The sequence below is a fragment of the Emys orbicularis genome, chromosome 1, assembly GCF_028017835.1.
Source record: "Emys orbicularis isolate rEmyOrb1 chromosome 1, rEmyOrb1.hap1, whole genome shotgun sequence".
Classification (NCBI taxonomy): domain Eukaryota; kingdom Metazoa; phylum Chordata; order Testudines; family Emydidae; genus Emys; species Emys orbicularis.
The window spans coordinates 313,747,239-313,768,743 of record NC_088683.1 but is presented as its reverse complement, the minus strand read 5'-3'; the positions used below and the strand labels follow the sequence as shown (position 1 = coordinate 313,768,743).

The following is a 21,505-nucleotide window of genomic DNA, read 5'->3' as shown; positions in this document are numbered from 1 at the left end:
ATGAGTCATTCAGATCACCAGTTTCTCAATACTTAAAGTACTTGTTTCATCTTCTTCATTTGAACCAAAATATCCAGGCAGGTCAATCATCCATTGCTCCGATTCTGTTAAGCCAAAAGAATTATTATCATAAAAGGCAAATTCAGGGTCTGTGGGGAAGCTCTGGCATTTGTCCTTTCTGTACTGGACAGGGCTTAGAGCACTGCCTCGCCGGTAATTATCTTTCAGAGTTGAGATGGGTTCTTTCCTCAAAGCCCCTCGATGGTTTGGTGAAGAGCCCCTCCTGTTTCTGTTTGGCTCTGGTTTGTCAGCTCCTGCTACTTGGCCTGCAGGCTGACGGTCACTGATCAGATCCGGCCTCCCCACTGGAGGGCCCCCTTTGTGGCGGTATTTTGTGCCATAGCTCAGTGGCTCACCAGCTAACAGAGTGCAATGAGACTGGTCAAACTTTTCGGAACTTGGATCAGCATCTTTACATGTCGGCCGGGACTTGTCTTCCAGTGCCTGACCCCACGTTCTGGTCCTGGCACTATAAAGAGGAATCTGCCGTGAGGTAAGAGTGGACATGCTCCGTTCCCTATAGGGCCTGACCTTTTTAGTTTCATGGAAACTGGCTGTTCTTCTGAACTGTGGGTTTCTGTGACAGCCTTTCTCTAACGGCTCCCCTTTGTTATCTTGGTATTTCAGGTGAGCTCGTCTAATGAGGGTCTGACTAGGGCTTGTTACAGGATTGGCCTGTGACAGTACAGAGTCCACCCTAGAATTAGATTTTTCCCTAGGGAATTTGAGATGACTGACTGGCTGATCCAGAAATGGAGATTTGATCCTGAATTTGTGTGCAGCAGCCTCCTCTTGGTTTTCTGTGCCCAGGGGAAGCACAGCCGTGGCATCAATAACGGTGTCAGTCAGAGGCGTCTGAGATACGTGATACACCTTTGTGGTTTCAGTCAGGCCTTTCTTCTTCATCTCTTTCAGCTGCTGCTGTGCAAGGCGATAGCTGAAAATTGGAGGGATTATTTTTTGAGCATTTGACTGAAAATTGTCACTGACAGAGGTGTCCTCTTCTTGAGCAAACTGAAGGCTCCTCCTACAGGTCAAAGGTATGTTAACAGGCTCTCCGGCTTGCACTCGAGGCGCTTCGCTGCCCGCGGAAAAGCTCTCCCGCTGCGTGCCAGCTTGACAGATGTTCTCTTCGTCGGAGTTCTTGTGGACGCTGGGCGAATGGACAGAGTTACAGCGCACAGAGGTGCTGCACTTCTGAGCTCTGCAGAGCTTCCTCCACAGGGTGATGAGAACAGTGGCTAGGATTATGAACAAGCACAAGGAGATGCCAGTGATGGTGACTATATTATTAGCTTTCTGGTCCTCTTGGTGCTGTACAGAAGGAGGGGTGGTAGGCTTTATAACTGTAACAAAGAGTGAACACATTCTGTTATCAAAGTTGCATTTTCATTGGACATTTGGAGTTTTAGTAAGATATTTTACAATTAAAAAAAAGAAAATCAATGAATAAAATACATTAAATTGTCTACTTGCCAGCATGTCCTTAGCTCACATCTGTCTTCTTCAGATAAAAGAGGATAAACCTTGATTTGCAGCAGCAAATCCACCTACTTTATATGGAGGGCCCTGCAGACCTGTCTACTTTTAAACTTCATTTGCTACCTACTTCTGCTAGTCTCACCTCTTTTCATGATGCCAGAAGAATATTTTATACACCTGAGCCTAATGGCTTTTGTTAGGTTTGAGTTTCGCAAATCCAGTGGGAAGCTTTTTACAAGAGTTGGTAGGGTTTCTATGAAAGGAGCAAGCACATAGAGGCAGTGTGATCAGGTGGAGGGGGTGTCAGGCTCTGCCACTGGTCAGCTAGCTGACCTTGGGCAAGCCACGTCACTACCAGTGCCTCAGTTTCCCCATCTGTAAAATAGGGATAAAGATATTTGCTCTTTTTGGAACAGCACTTGGAAATCTACAGATGAAAAGTGCTATCCAGGAGTTAACAATTTGTTATTGGAATTGATATATTAGGTCAGCCTAGTGGTTAGGGTAAACCAGCAATTAAAATTATTTTTCAACTGATTTTAGGGTTTGTGAAAGGTATTTGTTCCCCTCGTGCCAGGCAGATCCCCGATGTGAAAGGTAAGTGGCTTGACAGCCCTGAGGTCTGGAGAGTAGATGGACAGCATAAGCAGTGGCAGCACAAGTTTCCCCACGTTGCCCTGAGAATGTTTCTCCAACTCTCACCCAGTGTTACACCTCTGGGAGTCAGACAACAGAGTATTCTCCATGTCCATTCAGTTATGGGCTAAGAAGGGGTCTTGGGGTTTTTGTTATTGATACTTGTCTGTTATGAACTGGAGAGGGACTTTCAAGAGAAATCCTGGTAACAATACTTTGCACAGCTATAGTGCATGTTATGATGGTCTCAAAGCATTTTACAAACATTAATTAAGCCTCACAGCACACCAGGACAAGTATCATACCCATGTTACCAAAGAATAAACCAAGGCGCAGAGAGATTGAGTGATTTTGCCCAAGGTCACCAGCAAATCAATCATACTCATAGAACCCCGAAATCCTGGCTCCGAATCTACTTTTCTAGCCATTAGACAACACTCCTTTTCTAATTTCTATCTATCTTAGCTTTTTATTTAGTGCCTGTTACCATGGTGTCCAAACACTAATTTCTTATAGGCCACTAAACAGTTTTCTGATGGTAGTTATCAGGGCCGGCTCTGGCTTTTTGGCCGCCCCAAGCAAAAAAAAAAAAAACCTGCGGCGCGGGGGGAGGGAACGGGCGGGAGAGAGAGAGAAGGGGGCGGCCAGGGCTACAGCAGGGGCGCTGCCATGCGGCCCCTCCCGCTGCGCCGCCGCCTGCTGCGAGGGCTCCGCTCCGGTCGGCGGGGAGGAAAGGAAGAGGACTGCCCTGCAGGGCGCTTTGGTTCTCTGCGCCGCCGCCCCCTAGGATTGGGCGGAATGCCGCCTCGAACAATCTGCCGCCCCAAGCACCAGCTTGCTCAGCTGGTGCCTGGAGCCGGCCCTGGTAGTTATGTTCCATTGCTACTGCCCAGACCTGGATAGAAATCAGTGATCTAAAAGTGAAAGGCTAAGGCATCCTTTTACCAGTCCCTCAGGCCATCCAGTATCCACTCTACACATTTACATGTATGTTATGGAGTGTCCACCATATACATTCCCAGAATGCTTTTCAGTGTTCCACAATGACTGCTCAACTAACTGCAGTGTAGATGCAGAATTCATAGCTGCAGTCACCAAACCACATGTATACTCCAGAATTCAGGATCAGACTTTTTCCTTCCCACGCCCTTTGTAAAATGCCACCTTGATAATCAGCTTGTTATTTATACAGGTCTGTCGCATCTTACGCACATTTAACATGTGCGAATTCAGCTTTACGCGGTCAGCAAAAACAAAACAAAAAACAACAAAAAAGAGAAAAATAACAATTTAAATACTGTTCCTGTAGTGCGGGCGATTCCGCTCGCCATTACACTCAATGTAATTTTGACTATACGCGGTTTTCACTTTACACGCTGAGCGTGGAACATAACCCCAGTGTAAGATGAGATAAACCTGTACATATTTTTGGCTCAACAGATCCATACGGAATGCAACTGCAGTGTGGCATGTCACCCATTCAGGAAGTCTGGCAGTTCATTTAATAGATAACATGTACATTCATTTCCAGAGTAATGTCAAAAAAGCTGCACTCAGTTGGTCACTAGAGGCTCACTGTCCAAGTAGCACTACAAAATTCTTAGAGTCACACAGTGGGAGGTGTGGGGAAAGATGATGCCATCAGAAGAGAAACAAGACCAGAATTTGGCCAAGTGTGGCTGTGGCTGTGATTGAAATCCATGGAGTTACTCCTGATTTATACCAGTGGAAAAGAGAAAAGAATCTGGATCTGAATGTTTTAGTTATTCATTTTTCCTTCTCTCCTTATTTTCTTTTCTCACTCCTGCTTGTTGATCTTTTTTATTTATTTCTACTTCTCCTCTTCAGCCCTTCCACCAGGGTTCCAACCCTCTGTGCTGGCTTCTGTTACTCGGCCACTTGCTCCATCTACTGGACTAAAGAATACAAATATAATAATGCTGAAACAGACTCTCCTAGATGGACCAGAGACACAGCAGAGGATGGTCTGATGCTATTATTTACATCACAAGGTCAGCAGTACCCAGAGCTGGAGCACAATGTGAAAACATCTTTTAAATTCTATACAAGATTAAATAATTCAGGCATAATTCTGTAGTGGCATAAATCTGACTTTGGTGCAGGAAGATCAGAAAACAGGTGTAAGGGTAACTTGGCAGGGAGGCAGTAAGCCAGTGTAACTTGCACAGCTGAGACATTCTGTGGATATGCAAATGGGTGCACATTGATTTATGCACAGAGGGGAAGAGTGTAGCAGGAACAATGTTTCAGTGTTGATAAATGCAAAGTACTGCACATTGGAAAACATAATCCCAACTATACATATAAAATGATGGGGTCTAAATTAGCTGTTACCACTCAAGAAAGAGATCTTGGAGTTATTGTGGATAGTTCTCTGAAAACATCCACTCAATGTACAGTGGCAGTCAAAAAAGCAAACAGAATGTTGGGAATCGTTCAGAAAGGGATAGATAATAAGACAGAAAATATCATATTGCCTCTATATAAATCCATGGTACACCCACATCTTGAATAGTGCATGCAGATGCGGTCACCCCATCTCAAAAAAGATATATTGGAATTGGAAAAGGTTCAAAAAAGGGCAACAAAAATTATTAGGGGTATGAAACGACTACCACATGAGGAGAGATTAATAAGACTGGGACTTTTCAGCTTGGAAAAGAGATGACTGAGGGGGGGATATGATAGAGGTCTACAAAATCATGACAGGTGTGGAGAAAGTAAATAAGGAAGTGTTATTTACTCCTTCTCATAACACAAGAACTAGGAGTCACCAAATGAAATTAATAGGCAGCAGGTTTAAAACAAACAAAAGGATGTATTTCTTCACACAACGCACAGTCAACCTGTGGAACTCCTTGCCAGAGGATGTTGTGAAGGCCAAGACTATAACAGAGTTCAAAAAAGAACTAGATACGTTCATGGAGGATAGATCCATCAATGGCTATTAGCCAGGATGGACAGGGATGGTGTCCCTAGCCTCTGTTTAACAGAAGCTGGGAATGGGCAACTGGGGATGGATCACTTCATGATTATCTGTTCTGTTCATTCCCTCTGGGGCATCTGGCATTGGCCTCTGTTGGAAGACAGGATACTGGGCTAGATAGACCTTTGGGCCTGGTCTACACTAGGAGGTTATGTCGAATTTAGCAGCGTTAAATCGAATTAACCCTGCACCTGTCCACACAACGAAGCTATTTAGTTCGACATAGAGGTCTCTTAAATTCGATTTCTGTACTCCTCCCTGACGAGGGGAGTAGCGCTAAATTCAACATGGCCATGTCGAATTAGGGTAGGTGTGGATGGAATTCGACGCTAATAGCTCCGGGAGCTATCCCACAGTGCACCACTCTGTTGATGCTCTGGACAGCAGTCCGAGCTCGGATGCTCTGACCAGCCACACAGGAAAAGCCCCGGGAAAATTTGAATTCCTTTTCCTGTCTGGGCAGTTTGAATCTCATTTCCTGTTTGGACATCGTGGCGAGCTCAGCAGCACTGGCAACGATGCAGAGCTCTCCAGCAGAGGTGACCATGCAATCTCAGAATAGAAAGAGGGCCCCAGCATGGACTGATCGGGAAGTCTTGGATCTGATCGCTGTGTGGGGCGATGAGTCTGTGCTTTCAGAGCTGTGATCGAAAAGACGGAATGCAAAGGTCTACGAGAAGATCTCAAAAGCCATGACAGAGAGAGGATACAGCCGGGATGCAACGCAGTGCCGCGTGAAAATCAAGGAGCTGAGACAAGGATACCAGAAGACCAAAGAGTCAAACGGACGCTCCGGATCCCAGCCCCAGACATGCCGTTTCTACGAGGCACTGCATTCCATTCTAGGTGTGGCCGCCACCACTACCCCACCACTGACCGTGGACTCTGAGGATGGGATATTGTCGATGGCCGCTTCCTCGGAGATGTTAGCGGACGGGGAAGATGAGGAAGGAGATGAGGAGGACGAGGCAGTCGACAGCGCTTACAACGCTGATTTCCCCGACAGCCAGGATCTCTTCATCACCCTCACAGAGATCCCCTACCAACCCTCCCCAGGCGTTAACCCGGACCCTGAATCAGGGGAAGGATCAGTCGGTAAGTGTTTTAAACATGTAAACATTTATTTTGAACAGAACAGGAATATTAACAATGGGTTTTTCATGATTAGTTTGCCCTAGTCACTTAACGTTTTAGTCCTTGGCAGTGCAACTACTGCAAAAGAATCTAACAATGTCCGGTTTATCATGATTACTTTGCCCTAGGCGCTCTACTTTTTAGTCCTTGCCAGTGCAGCTACTGGAAAATAAGGTCTATATGTGCGGGGATAGAGCTGAAATCCTCATGGGACATCTCCATGAAGCTCTCCTGGAGGTAATTGGAAAGCCTTTGCATGAGGTTCCTGGGGAGAGCGGCCTTATTGTGTCCTCCGTGGTAGGAAACTTTTCCACGCCAGGCTATCATCAAGTACTCTGGGATCATTGCCTTGCAGAGCATGGTGGCATACGGCCCTAGTTTTTGCTGGCTTTCCCGCAGCATGCGGTCTTTCTCTGTCTCAGAAATCCTCAGCAGAGTGATGTCGCTCATGGTGACCTGCTTTGAATTAGGGGAATGTTAGTATTGGGACTGCTTGCCTGTTCCTTTACATAACTGTAACCGGCGGTTTACAGCCACGCGGTGGAGACGTGAGGGGGCAGCATACAAGGATCTTTCCCGGGGACAGCCGCGAGGGGGTGGGACAGGGGCAGAGTTCATGCTTGCCGGATTGCCGGCAGCAGGAACTGGCCAATGCTAGGAGCATTGCTTTGAACGTGAAAGGAGGGCAGTGCCATAATTTAAGTTTTAAGCAGCCAAAAGTCTACGGCTTACCATGTCAGCCTGCTACCCGAATTCCGCTGTCCTGCCCCGCTTGTCTGATCTCCACTGCAAGACCCCAGGCACTGAATGCGAAGGCCGAAAATTCGACCTTGTCCTGAGTGCGCATGTGATAGGTGCTGTGCATGGTCTTGTTCACAGAGAAAGACTATGTTCTTTGTTCACAACGAAATTTATCTTTCTGAGGAATTCACTCCCTTTTTCCCATCCCACAGCTGCAACTGTCTCCCGACCTACCCCGGCATTCCCCTCCCAGAGGCTGGCGCAGATTAGGCGGAGAAAGGAAAGGACACAGGACGACATGTTCTCAGAACTTATGGGCTGCTCCCGAGCCGAGGCGGCCCAGCAGACCCAGTGGAGGGAGAACATGTCGCAATACCAGCGATCACACAGCGAACGGGAGGAGAGGTGGCGGCAGGAAGACCAGCAGGTGACTCAAACGCTGCTTGGACTAATGAGGGAGCAAACGGACACGCTCCGGCGCCTTGTGGATGTTCTGCAGGACCGGAGGCAGGAGGACAGAGCCCCGCTGCAGTGTATCTCTAACCGCCCTCCCCCACCACAAAGTCCCATACCCCCCTCACCCAAAGTCCCAAGAAGGAAGGGCGGCAGGGGCAGTGAAAACTGTCACTCCACCCCTGCAGACTGCTCAAGTACCAGAAGGCTCTCATTCCCAAAAATGTGATAAGTCCTTTCCTTCCCGCCTCACCCAAGCCCCCGTCCCACTTTCATCCCCTAACTGTGTAGTTGCTAATAAAAAATACGTTTCTGTTAATTACTGTTTCCATCATGTTCTTTTAGAGGAGAGTGTGTTTGAAGGGGGGGGAAGGGGGTTGGTAATTGGAGAGGACAGTCACCTTTACCAGGGTACAGACACGGGGGCAGGTTCAGCAGAAGGTCACACACACATTGCAGTCACTAGGCACCCTGGTCAGTCTGGGAGGTGGTTTTCATGTTCTGTGTGGGGGGGGGCTATGTGACTTTGTGGCGGGGGAGGGCGGTTAGAGATCTTATGCAGCGGTCCTTAGCCTGGATCACAGAGCCATGCAGCAGGGGATCTGTAACCGTCCTCCCCCGCCACAAAGTCACATAGCCCCCACACACAGAGTCCCGAAAAGGAGGGGTGGCAGGCTCCGTTGAAACAACCAGTCCACCACTGCGGACCGCTCTAGGAGCAGGAGCCTGTCATTCCTCGAGTTTAGAAGCGTTCTTTCCATCACTACGCCCGCTCCCCACCACAGTCTGCGTCCCAGTTTCAACACTTTACCGCAAAATCCGTAATAAAGAAAACGGTGTTCATTAACAAAGTTCCATTTATTTTATTTTTAAACGTGTGTTGGAAGGGGGGGAACGGGGTGAACGGGGTATGTAACTGGAGAGGATAGTCAACATTAACTGGGTAAAGAAACGGGGGCAGGTTCAGCTTCTCTTTAAACAAACTTAATAGTCACAGGTTACCCTGCTCACTGAGGAACCTAGCTTTCAAAGCCTCCCGGATGCACAGTGCGTCCCGCTGTGCTCTTCTAATCGCACGGCTGTCTGGCTGGGCGTAATCAGCAGCCAGGCTATTTGCCTCAACCTCCCACCCCGCCATAAAGGTCTCCCCCTTGCTCTCACAGAGATTGTGGAGCACACAGCAAGCTGCAATAACAATGGGGATATTGGTTTCGCTGAGATCAGAGCGAGTCAGTAAGCTTCTCCATCTCCCCTTGAGACGTCCAAAAGCACACTCCACCACCATTCTGCACTTGCTCAGACAGTAGTTGAAGAGTTCTTTTTCAGTGTCCAGGGCGCCTGTACAGGGCTTCATGAGCCAGGGCATTAGCGGGTAGGCTGGGTCCCCGAGGATCACTATAGGCATCTCCACATCCCCAACAGTTATTTTGTGGTCCGGGAAGTAAATACTTTCCTGCAGCCGTCTAAACAGACCAGAGTTCCTGAAAACACGAGCGTCATGAACCTTGCCCGGCCATCCGACGTTGATGTTTGTAAAACGTCCCCTATGGTCCACCAGTGCTTGCAGCACCATTGAAAAGTACCCCTTTCGGTTAATGTACTGGCTGGCCTGGTGGTCCGGTCCCAGGATAGGTATGTGAGTTCCATCTATAGCCCCACCGCAGTTTGGGAATCGCGGCGAAGCCATCTATGATGACCTGCACGTTTCCCAGGGTCACTACCTTTGACAGCAGTACCTCAACGATTGCGTTGGGTACTTGCATCACAGCAACCCCCACGGTAGATTTGCCCACGCCAAAGTGGTTCGCGACTGACCGGTAGCTGTCTGGCGTTGCAAACTTCCAGAGGGCTATGGCCACTCGCTTCTGGACAGTCAGGGCTGCTCGCATCCGGGTGTCCTTGTGCTTCAGGGCAGGGGAGAGCAACTCACAAAGTTCCAGGAAAGTCCCCTTCCGCATGCGAAAGTTTCGCAGCCACTGTGATTCATCCCAGACCTGCAGCACTATGTGGTCCCACCAGTCCGTGCTTGTTTCCCGGGCCCAGAATCGCCATTCCACAGCATCAACATGACCCATTGCCACCATGATGTTCACGGCGCGGGGTCCCGTGCTTTGTGAGAGGTCTGTGCCCCTCTCAGACTTAATGTCCTCACCGCGCTGCCGTAGCCTCCTCGCCTGATTTCTCAGCATCTGCCTCTGGAAAAGGTGGATGATAAGGTGCGAGGTGTTGACAACGGCCATAACTGCAGCGATGGTCGCAGCCGGCTCCATGCTCGCAGTGCTGTGGCGTCCGCACTGTCACTCACCAGAAAAGTGTGCGAACTGATTGCCCGCCGGCGCTTTCAGGGAGGGAGGGCGGGAGTGACGGTTGGATGACGACAGTTACCCAAAACCACCCTCGACACATTTTTTGCCCCAGCAGGCACTGGGGGCTCGACCCAGAATTCCAATGGGCAGCGGGGACTGCGGGAACTGTGGGATAGCTGCCCACAGTGCACCGCATCCAATGTCGACGCTTGCCCCGTTAGTGTGGACTCACAAAGTCGAATTACTGTCCTTAGTGTGGATACACACGTTCGACTTTGTAATATCGGTTCCACAAATTCGATTTAAGTAAAATCGAACTACTCTCGTAGTGTAGACATACCCTTGGTCAGACCCAGTATTATGTTCTAAGGGAAGTGTAGCAGAAGACTGTTACACTTGGGAGAGTGGGAGTCAATAATGTGGGTTTGCAGGCCCAGATAAAAATGCTAAGGGCTGATGGACAGGAAGTACTCAGCACCCGACAGCACCAGACCCCATATGGCTATACATATGGTTAATATATTCTCAATCTGTTCCACACAAACTTCCGGTTTTATCGTATTTGAAATACATTTTCATTATTGGCAGTATATTTTTCATATATATTTTGAAATATATTAAAAATCTCTCTCCTCTGTTCAGAAGCTAGCGATAAAGCCGGACTGTCTGTGTGACTCTTTACTGGCTTCCTTTGTGTGAGCAACTGTGACAGACTGAGCCAGCCCAGATTCATCCCTATTGTGACCAGTGACCTCTCCCCCAGCCCATCCCCAGTACTCCCTTCCTTGCTGGCAGATGTGATGCCAACGTGGAATCCACCTCCATGGTATGAGTGTCACTGGACCAGCCATGCTGCCTATATCTCTCTATCCCCAGCAAACACTCAGACGGACAGTACTGCCTGGGTTTCCATCAGCCAGTTGGTGGAATTTACTCCAGGGATCCTGGCCACAATGTAGTCAGTGGGAGTTTTCCATTGACCTGAATGTGGCCAGGATTTCATCCCCAGTGAATAAGAAGTCACAAAGACTGGTTTAAATGCTTTAGTTTCTCAAACGTATTATAATAACATGCATTTTGTTTTCTCCAGAGAAAGCAGACACATGTCAAGGAGAAAAGCTTTAAAGAAAGCAGGACCACATACTAGAACATTCCTCTAGAGAGCACAGCGAAGTCTCTTTCGGTGTCCCAACACAGCCTGGTTTTGCTGGCAGCGATGTGAGACATTCTCTGTGTCGCTCACGGACTCCATCCCCACAGGTCACGCTGCAAGGACTCCAGGGCTGCCACAGGCTCCATGTTTCTGTGGATACATGAAATCAGAGCAATGAGGAATGCAGCCAGACTCATTTCATCTTACAGCAAAGCTTTCAACTATCCCTCCTTTATATAAAAACTAATCAACCCCAACTCTGCAATTATAACACTGCAAAGCAAACAGCTACTGGGGCCTATGCCTGCTCCCATTGGAGTCAGGGGCAATGCTTCTATTGCCTTCAATGGCAGCAGGATTGCACTCCTAGTCTGTTAACTAAGGCCAGCAGGATATGCCTTGTACAACAGCAAATAGAAATGAATCCACAAGTTTTTCTAATGTCTTATCAGTTTAGGCATTTATAGGGCCCGATTTCTATCTTGTGTACGCTGGTTTTACATTAGCATCACTATTGATTTCAGTGGGGTTACCCCGATTTATACTGCTGGGAGAAGAGGCTGAGGCCCAGAGGGACTATTGAAAAAGCAGTGTTGGTTTCTCTCCTATTATCTTCATAGCACACAAATAATGTTATTGAACCACTAGTTTAACAGTGTTTTAGAGGTCCTAATCTTTTATTGTTTGAGGGGGCTCTCAATAAGGAGTTTTAGGATGAAAATTTAAGTTTTTTTTAAGGGGACAGGGTTCAAGGCGTAATGCATTTTCGTTACTTTAAATGCAACAAAAGCAGTTTTTTGTTTGAATTTCAACAGCCTCTTGCTGTGTTCATAATTCAAACTTTACAGCACTGAGAATCCAGAAGCTGAAAGTGACCATGCCTGCCAACTTTTGAATGCTATAAATAACATTTTGAAAGAAAAATAGAACCACACCCTTAAACTCCAATAAAATTCATTAGACCTGGTGTGATTTTTTTGGAGAGACAGAACAATGTGTGATAGATATCTTGGGATTGTCCCCATTAAATATTATTAGTTTGCTTATAGGAACTGATTTGAAATGGACCAGAAACAAAAGCATTAAACTGACTATTTGCATTATCTAGGAGGAGTAAAATGCAAAAAATAAAACCACATAAATGATGGAAAAGTAAATTGGTTTTTTTTTTTATTCTCTCTCTTTAATAATTATGGTGTTGCTATTACTTATACAGGTCATGAAATTTGTTTTTAATTACATCATTCTTAACCTCATAGTGTCCCGTGACTTTTGCTTTAACCCCTGACTCATGAACTATTTACACAAATCTAAAGAATTAAAGAATGTGGTTGTATAACAGAGATGGAGGTTATGGTACATTAGGTGTGGTATTGTTCATGCTGTGTTATTACTTGCAAAGGACCAAAGGGAAAAAATGAAACTGTATTTAAATATGAGGATTTTAACTGCTTTGGGCCCCAATCCTGCAAATACTTGCAAACATGCCAACATCAGTAAATTTACACAGGTGAGTAGTCCTATTGAACTCATGGGATTACTTACATGCTTGAAGTTACTTACATGCATAAATGATTGCAGGATTGGAGCCTTAGGTTATCAGTTTACTCTCTTTTATATGCCTCTGTGACAAGTGTGTCACACATGTGTGTTAGATACACCTTGGTTTTACCCGTTAAGCTCATTCAGATATAGGACCAGATACTGCAAGGTGCTGAGGGCCCCAATTGTTGTTCACTTTAGTAGGAGATGAGGGTGCTGGGCAGATCACATGATCAGGCTCAGAGACTAAATAAAATACACACAATTTAAATCAAAGATATTTTCTAATCTCAGGCCCTGTCCTGTGAGGTACCAATTCGCCTCATCTCTGCAATGACTTCAGTAGGAGCTGAAAGCGCACAACTCCTTACAGAAGATACTTGGGTCTGAATCTACAAAAGGATTGGGGTATTGCAATGCTGCACTTCACAACACTCTACTTTTAGGCACCTAGAAAATCACAGGAACCATAACGTAATCTGAAAAACCTGAGTTAGGTGCCCAGGTTCCCTGTACAATGAACTGGGAGAGACAGACACCTTGGAATACAATCCACAAAAACCAGCATGCGAGGCAAGGAGCTGCCTATGGTAGCTAATGGGAAATGCTGACAAGATGGGGGTATCCTAAACCCCTCCCCTCTCATGGAGTTAGATGCCTAATTCCAGGCACCTATTTCTGCTGGCGTTCCCAGCCAGGAACCCCTCTCCTGGAGTCAGGTGGGTTTGGTGTCTAAGCTGCTGCTTGCCAGAATGAGTTTGGTGCCTGCCTCATGCCACACAAGATGGCTTGAGGAGGTGGTGGTACTGGTGCCACCCACCTTGCTGCCTTTAGCCCCATGGTGAGTGCACTCACCTGGGATGTGGAAGACGCAGGTTCAATTCTCCCTCTGTCTGAGGAGAACACTTTTGAACAGAGGTCTTCCTCCATCTCTTGGGAACCTGCTCTAACCACTGAGCTAGGGGCTATTCTGATGTCAGGTCCCCTCAGTCTCTCCTATTGAAGCTCTTCCATTGTATGTAAATGCTTAAACAGGCATTGGGCCAGAGACAGAATGAGTCTAGAGTCTTGTGGATAGGGCACTCACCTGGGAGGGGGGAACCCCCAACAGCCACCCCCCCAATGACTAATTAATCATTTATCCAAAGTGGAACAGCTTCAACAGGAGAGATTGTGGGAGTCCCCCCATAGGACTGTCCCATAGCTCAGTGGTTAAAGCACTCTCGTGGGAGACCTCTGTGCAAATCATTTCTCCCCCATAGGCAGAGGGAGGAATTGAAATTGTATCTCCCCTAGCCAGGCTGAGTGCTCTAACCAGTGGGCTAAAAGTTACAAGGTGGGGAGGCACTAGCACCACCATCTTCTCCAGACAGATTTTGAATGGGACCTGTCTACCAGATTGGGCCCTATGAGTGAGAGAATTGGAGGAACACCTATCTTTCCCCCAATTTATGAATCGCTCTGGGGCTTAGACATGAGATATCTGTACACACACCTAGAGTGGGGCAGCTGTACACATGACCAGAGGTAGAAACTTAGGTGGTAGGGAACTTTTACAGCAGAAATTTAGGAATCAAGTGAGTTAGACACCTACAGGTTAGGTAGCAGCCTAGTGGGATTTTTGTGAATCACAGTGAAGCCTAAAACCAGGGCTTAGGCACCTAAGTCTGGAGTTCAGGCTCCTAAGTACCTTTGTGGCTCTGGGCCTAAGCACCTTGCAGGTTTGGAGCTCACAATAATCAAAAAGTCTCTCATGGGAGGAAATTACCCAGCTTCTGTGAAAGATAACAGTTTAAGCTTCTGAATCTTTCTCTGCAATCTACTAGAATTAAAAAAAATTAAAAAAAAATAAAGCACAGCTCATTTTTCTCCATGGACACAAAATCATTAAAGACAAATGGATCTAAAGAGCCAGGTGAAAATCTTTACTACAGGTGTAGAAGGCACAGACTGTGAACTAAGTGTTAAATGTGAATTTTTAATGTAAAATTGGGGAGCCTATCAACATGCAGGTATTTAACTGATGAGTTAGACAATTTGAAACATTGGCAATTCAGGACTCATGAAAAACAAACACAAGTGAGTGACTGTGTTAATTGTTGATTTGTGTAGCATCTCACTCCAATTGTGTGTGTTTCATTCTCACTATGCAATGGGACACCTTAATATAGCATGTTATCCAACAAAACAGTCAACTCAGATTAATTTTCCCCCCCAAAAGGACCCCTCTAAAAATTCCACATCCAATGCTCTTGCAAAGTTATTGCAAGAAGTTAAGGGCTGTCCATATTAGTACATCACATCAGAGGTATAAAAAACTTAACTGGAATATGGAGATTAAGGACCTGCTCCTTCTCTTATTGATGTAAAAGGGAGCAGGATTGGGCCCTAAGAGACTTGTAAAGCAGGCATAGTTTTGTAATAAGGGAGCAGTCTTGCACATAAGATGATCGCTTTTCTAATGCTGTCATATCTGGTTACTTTGAATCCATCTGCAAATTCTATTTTTATCCCAATTAAAACCACATCAGATAAATGTGTCAGATATGGATTCAGGTATAAAACTAGTTGGTTCTCAGATCTTCCTAGGGATTAGAACACTCACAGAATAAGGGGGTCTGACTAATATAATCTTATTTACACAGTGACCTGGTGGAACAAATTTGGATGGAACTTTATCTGTCTCATCCTTTCCCTAGATACTGCTCTTCTGCTCCCTTCCCTTGGTAACTACTGCCCCTTCTTATGGTGGCTCTCCTCCTGTTCCCTTTCACCCTTCTTTGGTAGCAGCTGTACTCTCAAGGTGCTACTAACCACCTTCTCCTTACCCCTTTTTATTGCTCACTAAGAACACTAGGGATCAAAATTCAGCCCTGATGTAAGAAAGCACAACTCTCATTGGGGTCAAAGGGAATTGCATGCAGGCTGAATTTCATCCTCAGGTATAACTAAGTGTAATGGGGTGAAAATAAGACCAGAAAAGTCAAGAAAACCTTCCCAATTATGAGTGCTATTGATACTATTTTTGATTATTTTTATTAGAATAAAGCCAAGAGACTTTAAATGGGATCAGGACTAGAACATGGAATATTCTCTCCAGCAAATTGGTGCAAGCCTTGTTGCTTGGGACATTTAAAAGAATACTGGACAAAATACAGGAGAACGTGGTGAAGAGAACAAACTTGCAGTGACCCAGGTGATGCATACAATGGCCTAACAGGAATTTTGTATCTCACACTTCTATGTTATAGAGCCACACTAGATACATATATTAGCTGGATGATTTTACTAAAATCAGCAGAGAAGCAGTTAACTTTGACATTTAAGCTGCTATCATTAAGCTTCAGAGTTAGCACCCCATTGAGATGAATGGTCAGAGTGGCCACACCAATCTGAGCTATTGTCTCACTGGCCCTCTATCTGCAGGCTTAGAAAAACTGCACAGCATTGGTTCACATTTAAAAGGTTTATTTCACAACCTTAGAAGGGATAAACTTTTTTTTTTAAAAACAAAAGCTGACATTGTTTAAAAATAGATGGGTCTGAGATGGGAGTACTGGAATGGTATTTTAGTGTGTTCAGGGTTACCTAGAGACCTGTATTTACTACTCAGAGGACATGTGAGGCACTCCCTCTTCACAGGCATCACTAATGCTCCTGAGTGCCACAGCATAAGAAATGCATCCTGTGCCCTTCCACCCACAATGCAGCACAAGGTGACCTAATCTCCTTGGTATGGGGCCCAGGATCTCAAAGCCAGCTCTGTGCTCAAACTGCCCATTGGGCCAGAATCACAAAAGGATAATAGGTTAATATTTTTCTTTTGTAAGATGTAGAAGAAGAAATGGAGTAACAAATCTGTCTTTATTTCACAAATGCAGTCTGCCATGGGATCAAGGTCTGTAGACACAACACAATCCCAAGCCGGGCTGAAGCACAGCCAGATCATTCAGGAGCGGGGCTTCATGACAGAGTTCTGACTTGGAATGCCATTCCAGCTCATGCACAGGCAGCAAAGATTTCCATCTTTGTACTGTCTTCAGACAGCTGCACCCTTTGCAGAATACCTTGTGCATCTAGAATGCTGCCATGGGCCTTTGAAGTCCTGCAGACCCTGTCACAAAGTCAGATGTGCTGCAGTCTAATTAATTTGAAGTTGACATTTTATTTACAGTTACACTGTGTAGGGTTGCTTTCATCTGCTCTGTACAAGTAACTTGTCAGTCACTTACATAAATCCTTTCTTCACATTTGTAGCCTGATTCTTTCTGCTGGAGCTCGTAAATACAGTACTATAGTGAAAGCAAAGGATTCAAAGCAAATTGCAGGGAGTAATAACTTAAAGTGAATCCCACAAAATAAAACAGAAATAATGGGCACTGGAATGTATCTGTGTCATATTGTAGGTATCTGTCTGACTAGATACTTTACGGACCACAGCACTGTAGCATCCAAGCACCTAGGTAGGGGAGAGAAATATAAATAATCTTTCTCCTTCTTCCAGCTATAGAAGAATTGCCTTGATTAATGTATGAATTTCTGAATTTGTAAATGTTTTTTTGTGTGTGTGTCAGAAAGAATGTGAAGAGAGTAGTGAGGGAAAGTGAAGTTGACAAGATGAGTTTGCCATGCAGTGAGACTAGAAGTAATTTTCAGGCTATACATTGGTAACTGAAAAGTTAGTTGTTTTAAAACCTAAAAAACAGAATGAAGTAAAACAGCATAGCATCACAAGTATAATTAAGCCACAGACATTATAGCATTTCCTTATGTGACAAACATTTTACGAAGGACTGAAAATATAAAGCTTGTGTTAATTTTAGAGACTTACAATCTATGAGGAGCTCTAAAATTCCAGTTCTGTCACTTCCATGCACAAGAGAAGACAGAGGAAACATTCTTTCAAGAGACTGTTACAATTAGGGTTGGGCTAGAATCGGAAGCTCTAATCCAAAACACTTTGAATTTTGTGGGGAGTGATGGTTGGTGTCATACCCCTGGATTTGAATCTGACCTATGAATTTGGTTCCAGGTCAGGTCCAAAACTAGAAAGAGCTCATTTTCACATTGTGGATTAGGGTCATCAGAAACTGCAGAATAGCTCATGAGAATGGAGTGACGTCTATCCCTGGGTTATCCTTGAACACAAATCCCACTCAAAACCCAATCCCCATCTAAACACCAGCTCCTTAGCCAGTCTCTAGTTACAACTGCCCTCCATGAATCAGTAGTGCTTTTGACACTCCTCTCTCCTCTCTCCCCCTCCATGATAGACAGAGCAGATAATCTCTGCTACTGTGACCGCTACTGTGACCACTACCAAACCTGAGATTCCCATCTGCCATTCCCAGCTGAAAGACTGCCAAAGAAACGTATGAGCTATGCACACAGGAGAAAATTCTTCCATTATGGCCAAATCCTGATCACATTAGCAAAACTCCCAGTAATTTCAAATGGGCGAGAAATTGGCCCCTAGCCGCTATAGCAGTTTCTCATGTAATTCTTTGTGATTACCAGATTTCAGTTCCTACTGGGACTAGATATCCAGATAATCCACTAGTCATGGCAGGTTTGAACTTGTGGTTAGAGTACCACTAATGTAGTGGTGACATTAAACCATTGCAGTACCACCTTTATCAACCATCCTGGTGTATCTGTTCACACACAAATTAAACTTTATTCCATCGGCAGTTAATCATGACTTATTTTGTCTGGTGCTATGAGACTCAAAAACTACAACTTCATCAATCCAAGTCATCATCCTTATTGACAATATAGAAGGATGGTCATTTTCCTACAGAGTTTCTAATTAAAGACAGAAAATGTCAATACAAACCTATATTCCTTCGGATCACCATACATTCCTTAACTCTTGGGGGCGATTGGCTTTGGCTTGAAATGTCAAAAAATTCAAAGCAATATTTATTTTTCCCCACGTCAAACAAAGTGCAGTTAAATTCTGTTCTGTTGCTCCCTGGGCGTAGGAAGTTTTCATCTAGCCATGTCGTTCTTTCACCAGGACGTCTGAGAGCTTCCTTGTACACAGCAACCTTCCCATTGATGGCAATGCATGGAGGGGAGACAATAAACACCAGAATGGACGACTTGCACATCACTTCTGGTGCCACCACTAGTTTGTATCCAAATTTGTGGATGAGGTCTATGGGCCCTGTTGAGGCGATGACTGAGTTGGTCTCTAATGATTTCAGTAACACAGTGACATACACTTCTTGGTCAATAGGTGGGCAGTCAAACTCCACCCACTGGGATCTAGAGAGAAAGATTCCTTTGCTAATTCGCATTCCCAATGCCTCATTAGAGCTTAATCTTCCTAGTTCATACAGGCTGTTGGTGAATATCACGTCCAATGAAACCACTGTCTCATTCATAGCACACAATTGTTTATTAGTGAAAAGTCCAACCTGAAGGGAACTCCTGAGCACCTCAGAGGTCCTGTTCAAGTCAATGTGAAATACAGGCCATTCCACACTTAGGAGGGTGCTCCCACCCCTCCAGTGAATTTCAGTGCCATTATCAATCTCAGAGATCATTCTGAACCAATAGTCCCCAGCAGTCTTGAAAGAGAAACATTCAAACCCTACTATCCCCCGTGACTGGCTTGGTGGAAGCTGTTTTTTTGCAATGGTCTGGTTGGTGCTGGCATCCAGCAGTAGGATGGATACATTCTTTGCTGTCACATTACCACTGACAAAGTACTGAAAATCAACAGACACCGTGTCGTTACTTAAGGCTACATGACCTGGTCGCTCCAAGAGGAGATATTCCACTTCACCAAGAACTGAAAGAAAACAGTTTCACAAAATTGTTAATAAGCAAAAAGAAAAGTGAATAATACCCATTTCATGGATATTATGGACAATCAGCTGCTTTAAGATGTGGTGTCCAACCCTTTCAAAGCAAATGAATCAATTTAGTTGAGTAAGACCTTGGCTATACAAACTGGCGCTTACCTCTTTCCATTCATGCAGAGCTGGGATTTGGAGCAAGTCAAGCTCCATCACAGATTACAGTGTGCACAACGGGAAGAGCAGAGAACATCAGTCACACAAGCCTGAAGTATCAGTGCAGGTGATGTCTAGCAGCAATTGGAAACCACTGCTTTATAATTAATAACCATTTTATTTATAAAGCTTACTTACAGGACAACCTTACAGAAAAGATCCCTTAAAAAGTCATATCTTAGGTATGAAGGGCTTATGTAGTTCCCAACTTTAAAATCTATCAAGCAAAAGTAATTTGAGGTCCTACTTCTGAATTATCCTTTATCTTTTACTCAAAATCAAAATCTCCCTCAGCTTCACAATGTCCTGCTGCTGTTCCACTTACTTTTACTATAATGAAAACAATAGAATTGGAATTTCTTAAAGCAGAAGTGTAGAAAATACCACTCAAGTTATACAAATTAACAATACTATATGATGCTTTTTGAAGCCACCTTTCATACTGCTCGTTTACAAATCTTTCATAGAATCATAGAAGTGTAGCATTGGAAGGGACCTCAAGAGGTCTTCTAGTCCAGTCCCCTCCACTCAAGGCAGGACTAAGAATTATCTAGACCATCCCTGACAGGTGTTCGTCTAACCTGCTCTTAAAAACCTCCAATGACAGAGATTTCACAACTGCCGTAGGCAATTTATTCCAGTGCTTAACTACCCTGACATTTAGGAAGTTTTTAGTTTTAGGAAATTTATTCCAGCCTAAACCTCCCTTGCTGCATTTTAAGCCTCTCACTTCTTGTCCTATCCTCAGAGGTTAAGAAGAACAATTTTTCTCCCTGCTCCTTGTGAAAAACCTTTCATGTATTTAAAAACTGTTATCATGGCCCCCCTCAATCTTCTCCAGACTAAACAAACCCAGTTTTTTCAATCCTCCCTCATAGGTCATGTTTTCTAGACCTTTAATCATTTGTGTTTCTCTCCTCTGGATTTTCTCTAATTTGTCCACATCTTCCCTGAAATGTGGCACCCAGAACTGGACACAATACTCCAGTTGAGTCCTTATCAGTGGAGAGAAGAGTGGAAGAATTACTTCTTGTGTCTTGCTTTCAACACTCCTGCTACTGCATCCCAGAATAATGTTTGCTTTTTTTTCAACAGTGTTACACTCTTGACTCGTATTTAGCTTGTGATCCACTATAACCCCCAGATCCCTTTCCGTAGTACTCCTTCCTAGGCTGTCATTTTGCATGTGTGCAATTGATTGTTCCTTCCTAAGTGGATACTTTGCATTTGTCCTTATTGAATTTCATCCTATTTACTTCAGACCATTTCTCCAGTTTGTCCAGATCATTTTGAATTTTATTCCTATCCACCAAAGCTCTTGCAACTCCTCCCAGCTTGGTATTGTCAGCAAACTTTATAAGTATACTCTCTATGCCATTATCTATATCATTGATGAAAATATTGAGCAGAATCAGACCCAGGACTGATTCCTGCAGGATCCCATTCAATATACCCTTCCAGCTTGACTGTGAACCACTGATAACTATGGTTTTCCAACCAGTTATGCACCCACCTTATAGTAGCCCCATCTAGGTTGTATTTCCCTAGTTTGTTTAGGAGAAAGTCAATGTGAGACAGTATCAAAAGCCTTACTAAACTCAAGATATACCATGTCTACCGCTTCCCCCCCATCCACAAGGCTTGTTACTCTGTCAAAGAAAGCTATTAGGTTGATTTGACATTATTTGTTCTTGACAAATCCATGCTGACTGTTACTTATCACCTTATTATCTTCTAGGTGTTTGCAAATTGATTGCTTGATTATTTGCTCCATTATCTTTCTAGTTACTGAAGTTAAACTGACTGGTCTATAATTCCCCGGGTTCTCCTTATTTCCCTTTTTATAGACTGGCACTATATTTCCTGTCCTCTGGAATCTCTCCTGTCTTCCCTGAGTTTTCAAAGATAATCGCTAATGGCTCAGATATTTCCTCAGTCAGCTCCTTGAGTATTCTAGGATGTATTTCAT

The 21,505-nt window shown here is 44.7% G+C and overlaps 1 protein-coding gene across 1 annotated transcript; it reads right to left on the bottom strand.

Annotated features, from left to right (window-relative positions):
• Positions 1 to 9: 9 nt before the first annotated feature.
• Positions 10 to 19,495, bottom strand: THSD1 (thrombospondin type 1 domain containing 1). Its single transcript, XM_065397498.1, has 4 exons — positions 19,486 to 19,495; positions 18,351 to 19,313; positions 10,964 to 11,122; positions 10 to 1,406 (listed from the first exon to the last, which is right to left on the bottom strand). The coding sequence occupies exons 1-4, from the start codon at positions 19,493 to 19,495 to the stop codon at positions 10 to 12; spliced, it is 2,529 nt and encodes an 842-aa protein (XP_065253570.1).
• Between the last annotated feature and the right edge of the window lie 2,010 nt (positions 19,496 to 21,505).

Coding starts and splice junctions, on each gene's coding strand:
- THSD1 (XM_065397498.1), bottom strand. Junction 11,123..18,350: donor GGTGATCCGAAGGAATATAG/GTTTGTATTGAC, acceptor ATGTATCCACAG/AAACATGGAGCCTGTGGCAG. Junction 1,407..10,963: donor CTCTCTAGAGGAATGTTCTA/GTATGTGGTCCT, acceptor TCTTTGTTACAG/TTATAAAGCCTACCACCCCT.